At 41.0% G+C, this 7,701-nt stretch overlaps 1 protein-coding gene across 1 annotated transcript; it reads right to left on the bottom strand.

The window, feature by feature from the left end:
• Window positions 1-333: 333 nt before the first annotated feature.
• Window positions 334-1,429, bottom strand: LOC112148059 (NLR family CARD domain-containing protein 3-like). Its single transcript, XM_036213395.1, has 2 exons — window positions 760-1,429; window positions 334-664 (listed from the first exon to the last, which is right to left on the bottom strand). The coding sequence occupies exons 1-2, from the start codon at window positions 1,266-1,268 to the stop codon at window positions 433-435; spliced, it is 741 nt and encodes a 246-aa protein (XP_036069288.1). The 5' UTR covers window positions 1,269-1,429; the 3' UTR covers window positions 334-432.
• Window positions 1,430-7,701: the final 6,272 nt, after the last annotated feature.

The raw sequence follows: 7,701 nt of genomic DNA, 5'->3' as shown, positions 1-7,701 counted from the left end.
TTTTTCCATCCATCCATTTTCCTGACCGCTTTGTCCCTTTCGGGGTCGCGGGGGTGCCGGAGCCCATCCCGGCTGCTGATGGGCGAAGGCGGGGTACACCCTGGACAGGTCGCCAGTCTGTCACAGGGCCTCAATCACACACCCATCCACTCTCACATCCACACCTAGGGGCAATTTAGAGTCACCAATTAACCTATGAAGCATGTTTTTGGACGGTGGGAGGAAGCCGGAGTCCCCGGTGAAAACCTACGCATGCACGGGGAGAACATGCAAACTCCACACAGAAAGGTCCCAGCCGGGAGTCGAACCGGGGCCTTCTCGCTGTGAGGCAAGAGCGCTAACCACTGCGCCACCGTGCAGCCCCGATTTTTTTTTACAATGTATGCGAAAGTTATATATTGTTTCTTCTTCACTGAGATCCGATACTTTCTTCTAAAAAAAAAAAAGAGAAAAATAGACAACCTGGAAAAACAGTAGAATGAAATCTGACCTGAGAGTCTCCAGTTTACAGTGTGGACTCTCCAGTCCAGCAGACAGAAGCTTCACTCCTGAATCCTGCAGGTTGTTGAAACTCAGATCCAGATCTCTGAGTCTGGAGGACTGAGAGCTGAGAACTGAAGACAGAGCTGCACAGCTTCTCTCTGACAGATCACAGTTATCCAGTCTGAAGAAAACAAAGACAGACAGCAGTTATTGAAACTTCTGTTTTTCACTTAAATTCATTTGTTTACTGAAGGTGATTTTCATGAGAGTTCTTACAGAGATTTGTTGGAGGCTTTGATCACTGGCAGCAGCCTCAGAAGAGTCTCCTCTGAACGAGAGTATTTCTTCAGGTCAAACTCGTCCAGATCTTCTTCTGATGACAGTAAGATGAAGACCAGAGCAGACCACTGAGCAGGAGACAGTTTATCTGTGAAGAGACATCCTGACCTCAGGAACTGTTGGATCTCCTTCACTAGAGAACCATCGTTCAGTTCATTCAGACAGTGGAACAGGTTGATGCTTTTTTCTGCAGACAGATCCTCACTGATCTTCTCCTTGATGAACTGGACTGTTTTCTGTTTGGTCTGTGAGCTACTTCCTGTCTGAGTCATCAGACCTCGTAGGAGACTCTGATTGGTCTGCAGTGAAAGACCCAGGAGGAAGCGGAGGAACAAGTCTAGGTGTCCGTTTGGACTCTGTAAGGCCGTATTCACAGCACTCTGGTAGAACTGGACTGGACTGCTTTGCTTCAGTTTAAAGATCTTAGAATCTCTCTTATGTTTCATAATGTTGATTCTGGAGGTGATGAAGGTCAGGTGGACATGAAGAGCAGCCAGAAACTCCTGAACACTCAGATGGATGAAGCAGAACACCTTGTCCTGGTACAGGCCTCTCTCCTCTCTAAAGATCTGTGTGAACACTCCTGAGTACACTGAGGCTGCTCTGATATCGATGCCACACTCTGTCAGGTCGGATTCATAGAAGATCAGGTTTCCTTTCTGCAGCTGCTCAAAAGCCAGTTTTCCCAGAGACTCCATCATCTTCCTGCTCTCTGGACTCCAGTGAGGATCTGTCTCAGCTCCTCCATCATACTTGACCTTCTTGACTTTGGCCTGAACCACCAGGAAGTGGATGTACATCTCAGTCAGGCTCTTGGGCAGCTCTCCTCCCTCTCTGCTCTTCAGCAGATCCTCCAGAACTGTAGCAGTGATCCAGCAGAAGACTGGGATGTGGCACATGATGTGGAGGCTTCGGGATCTCTTGATGTGGGAGATGATCCTGCTGGCCTGCTCTTCATCTCTGAATCTCTTCCTGAAGTACTCCTCCTTCTGTGGATCATTGAACCCTCTGACCTCTGTCACCATGTCAACATACCCAGCAGGGATCTGATTGGCTGCTGCAGGTCGTGTGGTTATCCAGAGGCGAGCAGAGGGAAGCAGGTTCCCCCTGATGAGGTTTGTCAGCAGATCACCCACTGAGGTGGACTTTCTAGGGTCATTTAGGATCCGAGTCTTGTGGAAGTCCAGAGGAAGTCGACACTCATCCAGACCATCAAAGATGAAGATGACCTGGAAGTCTTCAAAGCTGCAGATTCCTGCTTCTTTGGTTTCAGGGAAGAAGTGATGAACAAGTTCCACCAAGCTGAACTTCTCCTCTTTCAGCACATTCAGCTCTCTGAAAGTGAATGGAAATGTGAAGTGGATGTTCTGGTTGGCTTTGCCTTCAGCCCAGTCCAGAGTGAACTTCTGTGTTAAGACTGTTTTCCCGATGCCAGCCACTCCCTTTGTCATCACGGTTCTGATTGGTTCTTGTCTTCCAGCTGGGAGTTGAAAGAGCTCTTCTTGTCTGATGCTGGTTTCTGCTCTGTCTGCTTTCCTGGATGCTGCTTCAATCTGTCTGACCTCATGTTCTTCATTCAGCTCTCCAGTTCCTCCCTCTGTGATGTAGAGCTCTGTGTAGATCTCATTCAGAAGGGTTGGGTTTCCTGCTTTAGTGATTCCCTCAAACACACACTGGAACTTCTTCTTCAGACCAGATTGGACTTTATGTCGACAAACTGCAGCAGCAGATCCTGAATGAAGACAACAAACAGAGTAAATAAACTCTCTGCAGCCTGAATGATGAGGGTTTGAATCCATGTGGTTCCATGTGTTGAGACATCAGTAAATCTTCATTTATCAGCAGCTGAAACCTTCAGAGAAATCCTCTTACTGCTCTGCAGTCGATCAGCCAGCTCCTCCTGCTTCATTCTCCTCAGGAAGTTCTCTGTGATCTTCATCAGTGACTCTCTGCTGCTCCTCTGCTCTTCATCTTCATCCTCCTCCTCATCCTCCCTCTGACTCAGAAGCTTCTGGATCTTCTTCAGCTCCTTCTTCACAAAAGTGACAATGTTGTCCTCCAGCAGCTGCAACAGAATTCTAGATGAATGAGCCAATCAGAGTGAAGTCATGGAGCCAAACATCAGCTCCATGTTGGACACACTGACAATCCACTGGTCTCCAAAGTGCAGCATGGAGATGACTGTGGACAGAATGATGGAAAAGCAGTTGTTGTTCATGTACAGACCAGAAAGATGGAATCCAGCTGTGTTTGATGCTGCTGGACAGACGGACCACTGGGAGTCTCTGAGCTCTGCTGGTCCACTCTGTGGAGAATCAGAACCATCAGATCCATTCTGTCTGTGCTGGGAGGATTCAAATAAAACTAACTTGAGTCAGATCAGTTCACAAAGTCACAGCTAGAATGTTACACAACCAAGTCATCCTTAACAACATTACTGTCAGAAGAAATAACAAAAATATCATGTAAACATATTTACAGTGACTTTGTTCTAAAATTTGTGGTCACATTTACTCAGACCCTCCAGGATTTTGTGACAGATATTTATGATTGTTGTGGTCTAAAACGGCTGATGTTGCAGCAGCTTTTGGGAAAAGTTGCAACAAAAGTTGAAATGTTTTAAAAAGGCATTTTTTTGTAAAGCACCTAAAAATTGTAATTAATACAGAGGAGATGACAGATCCAAAGTACTTTGGTTCTGAACTCCAGGATCTTTGTCAAACCACTCGGTCGACTGGACCTGGCTAAGCCACTGGAAATCAAATCAAATCAAATCTTTATTTATAAAGTGCTTTTCATGGCCCACGCCAGCTCAAGGCGCTGATCAAAAGCATGAAAGACTTCAAGAATGTGAGATTACAAACGTCTGAGCTTTTATTTGAAGCAAAATAAGTGTGAAATGTGATTTCAAGAAAACAACGCCTAGAATATACCACTTCTGAAGGTGAACTTTGACCCGATTTTCAGCTGACCTGCAGATAACTTGAGCACAATTTACTTGATAAGATATCAGCTGAAGGACAATGGACCAGACAAACAAAGTCTGCAGTCATAACAATGAGGAGAACTCATCAACTCTGTTCACAGCTGTAAAACAGCAGCAGAAGAAGGATTACTTTGACCTTGATCCTGTTGCTAGACTTTGTTTCCTAAACTGTGATCTATCACTGTTTTTATTTTTTCAATTAAAATAATCTGAACATATTTTTGATTTTTTTCTCTTTCTCCTAAAGTGTGATTTATGAATGATCTTTAATGAAAACAATCTGCACAAATGTTCTTTTTTTAAATGAATGTATTTTGGATATTTTTCAATTGACTAAAGTAGTTGATGTATTTTTTCTGATGATAATTAATGATTATCATTGGGGGAAGTCATTTGCATTGATTGGTGCAGGCGGTCTGGAACAGGGGTCACCAACACAGCACCCACGGGCGCCAGGTCGCCCTCAAGCACCACATAAGTCGCCCGCAGGTCTCTTCTAAAAATAGCACAACTCACTTGTGAGCTGCTTGAAAATTGCATTTTATGGTGATGCAATTTTTTGAAATAATTCTTGCCTTTAGAAAGAATTAAAAAATTAAAACATCTTAAAAATATATGTTCATTATTGCTGAAGCCAAAAATGGTCTATCCCACTTTTTCATTTCATTTTTCACTGAGACTTTACCTGTTTTAAGATTCTTTATTTTGTGGTTAACAACAGAAGCAATGGAAGAAAACACTCCACAAAAGTTGTTTTTGGTCAGTTCTTTTACTTATTAGTGGAGCTGCGCTCCTCAAACCCCTGAGTGAACCGCCCCCTCCCTTTATTTCCCCAAACCCCAGCTACTTTCACATTAACTCTGACATTTAGTGACTTTGATTTTTGATAATTAGTTATCTTTAATGGAAATACAATTTCTTAAAAAAGAAAAAAACAAACAAAACAAAACTCAAATTTTTCAAAAAAAAGTTTTTGGCTCAGAGGAGCTGGTTTTGGGGGCATATTGAAATGGATGGACATTTTTCACTAAACTGTGATGGAAATGGACTTTTCTCTAATTAAATGCGCTTCTGAAGTTTGGTATTGGTTAGTGTAGATTATTTTTTTATGGTAACTGTCTGAGTATATTTAGATTTTTGGTACTGAATAATATAAATGACTCGTCTTTGATATGAATCTAAGACAAGTCCAATAAAAAATATACTGTGGATGTTTAACCCTTCTGCTCTCCTTGGCTTGTTTACATTAAAAGTGGGGTCATCTGTGTTACAATATGTTATATTGTTTGTTTCATTTAAAATACCCGTCAGTAGAGGGCGATACCGTTTTGTGCTTGCATGTCGATGAGCAGGAAGTGAGACCTACATGCCGAAGGTTTAATAAATGCCGATCCAGTTGGGATCACACAAGGAAGCTGGACTTGTTTTTTTGGTGTGAAAACGCTCACTTTAACAATCTGGACCCCACAAGACAGTCTGCTGAACTTGTTTCTATCATTGATTTTTGAGTTTCACTAATGTCCATGGCAGACATAAAATCCTGTCCACCTTTGTCCACATTTGTCATGGAAGGAATCACATATCAATCTGTGGTTGGAGTCATCTGGACCCCAAAGAGAGTGGAAGGGATAAAATTTGATTATATCACTGATCTAAACGATCTTTAAAAATCTAAATCTATGATTGTAGGGTATAAATATTTGATCATAAATCCTGAACCTAATGTTGATAATTCATGTAAAGAAAATGGTATGGTTGAATCGGGGTGGAATTATATAAATTCACTTCCTCCACTCCTGTTCAAGCAATCTACTTGCGATTGATTATATATGTGTCTATTTTATGTATTATGACCTGATTACTTGAAATAAAACATTTCATTCATTCATTCCTCTCTGCTCACAATAACAAAAATATTTGTGTATTGATTTAAACCAGTGATCCCCAACCTTTTTCAGACAATATTTTATGGATCAGTCTGAATGGGGCTGAAGTTTGTATTTTTAAGGTTCTGGTTTATGAAAGTCTAATTTCAAAATAAAATGATAGTACAAGAAACTTTGTGTAAAAAAGTCTAAAAATATTAGTCGATTTTTTAAACAGATGATGAAAATTCAATGAAACAAAGTTGTTGATTTACAGAAATAGTTTCTAATTAAAAAAATAAAATAAAATAAAATAAATAAAATAAAATAAAATCAATAAAAGAAACTTTCAATGCTTTTTAACTGCATAGAATACAATTTTAACCACCAATCCAGGCTATGATTCTTATAGGTCAAAAGGATTGATCATAATTTGTTTTTACATAAACATTCATTCAACTAATTTGACATTTTATACTTAAAAAAGCTAAAGGTATAATCTCATGCTCACTGGATCAAGGACGTGAAAAAAAACATTCTTTCTTTAATCTTGAAAAGCAGAAGCAACAAAAAACAAACAAATCAACAAACAATCAGAAAACTCTAGTTAACAGACTAACACATAACTGACAGTAATTTATATAAATCCAGATATTTAATTTACATCATTAAAGGCTGTAATTGAATTGTTGATCCTGAATTTATCCAGTTTATTAAATGATCCTTTAAAACAAATAAACAGATGTTGCTGTAATAATAATGACCTCTGGAGGGTCAGCTGACCTGAATGAATTAATAAAGTTTTTACACATTTATGAAGAACATCAGAGAGACATTGTTAAAAGATTCTATAGCAGGGGTCACCAACACGTCGCCCGCGGGCGACAGGTCGCCCGCGAGCACCACATCAGTCGCCCGCAGGCCTCTTCTAAAAATAGCACAACTCACCTGTGAGCTGCTCGAAAATTTTATTTTATTGTGATGCGATTTTTTTAAATCACACCTGCCTTCATAAAAAACTAAAAATTATAACATCTTAAAGCTATATTGTAACGACTTAACTGGTATGTCAATTGTAGCAGGGACGCATAAGGGACCCAAAGGCGAGTTACTCTTTAACTGCCTGGGGAGGGGAAATGTCCGTGCCGAACACAGTCTCAGACAGAAGAAGACAAAGCAGCAAACTGTGTACTCTCACCTCCATCATCAATGCCCATTTATTTTAAACATACGTGAACAGTCAAACAGTATGAACGTCACTTCTGCTCACAGCTCCCTCACTTATGGTGAGCAATGTAACACACCCAAGATTTCCCACTTCCCATGAGTCTTAGGAGCTGAAGGCGGGGCTAACCCCCAGGGTCGCCACACTATGTTCATTATTTCTGAAGCCAAAAACGGCCTGTCCCACTATTTTTCTTTTTTTTAAATCGTTTTCTCCTTAACGAGATAATCAATAGTCGCATTTCCATTAACTCTGAAATTTCGCAAATTGGAATTTGGATAATAAATTATCCAAATGGAAACAGCACAGTTTCGAAAAAACTGGCATTTTTCGAAATAAGAAATTGCGCTTACAGGAAGAAATAGACATTTTTCCGCAAAGCGGAAACACTTTTTTCTAAATAAATGCGCTTCTAGGTATGAAGTGTCTGATCTGAGCGCTGCACAGCCGGCGCACCGAGACGTCCTGGAGCGTCAAAGCGCTTTATAAATTGCGGGTCATACAGAATCGCACAGCAGCTCCTCCTCCTTTCCTCATCACTTCATCTGCAGACGCACTTTTGCAGCTTGGAGCCTGAAGTCTCATGAGCGCGAGCGCCGTGACAAAAACTTGAATTTATGCTGTGGTGTTTTCAGACAGAAAAAAGGTCCAGATGCTTATTTGCTGCTTTTTCCTTTAACCGCTGAACAGACTTCTCCCTCTTCTGCGTCGAGCTTCGCTGCACGCGCGCTCCAGACAGAGCTGTGACGTCACCCACATGCTCCCTTTTAGTGAATGAAATAAAAAAAATACTTGTTGTCGTT

Source organism: Oryzias melastigma, linkage group LG9, assembly GCF_002922805.2.
Source record: "Oryzias melastigma strain HK-1 linkage group LG9, ASM292280v2, whole genome shotgun sequence".
Lineage (NCBI taxonomy): Eukaryota > Metazoa > Chordata > Actinopteri > Beloniformes > Adrianichthyidae > Oryzias > Oryzias melastigma.
Note: the sequence above shows the minus strand (reverse complement) of the source record. Positions and strands in the feature narration are given on the sequence as shown.

Bases quoted from the DNA above. Each gene is read 5' to 3' on its own strand.
- LOC112148059 (XM_036213395.1), bottom strand. From the start codon at position 1,268: ATGAAACATAAGAGAGATTCTAAGATCTTTAAACTGAAGCAAAGCAGT. The intron at 665-759 runs GTAAGAACTCTC...TGTTTTCTTCAG, and splicing joins AAAGCCTCCAACAAATCTCT to ACTGGATAACTGTGATCTGT.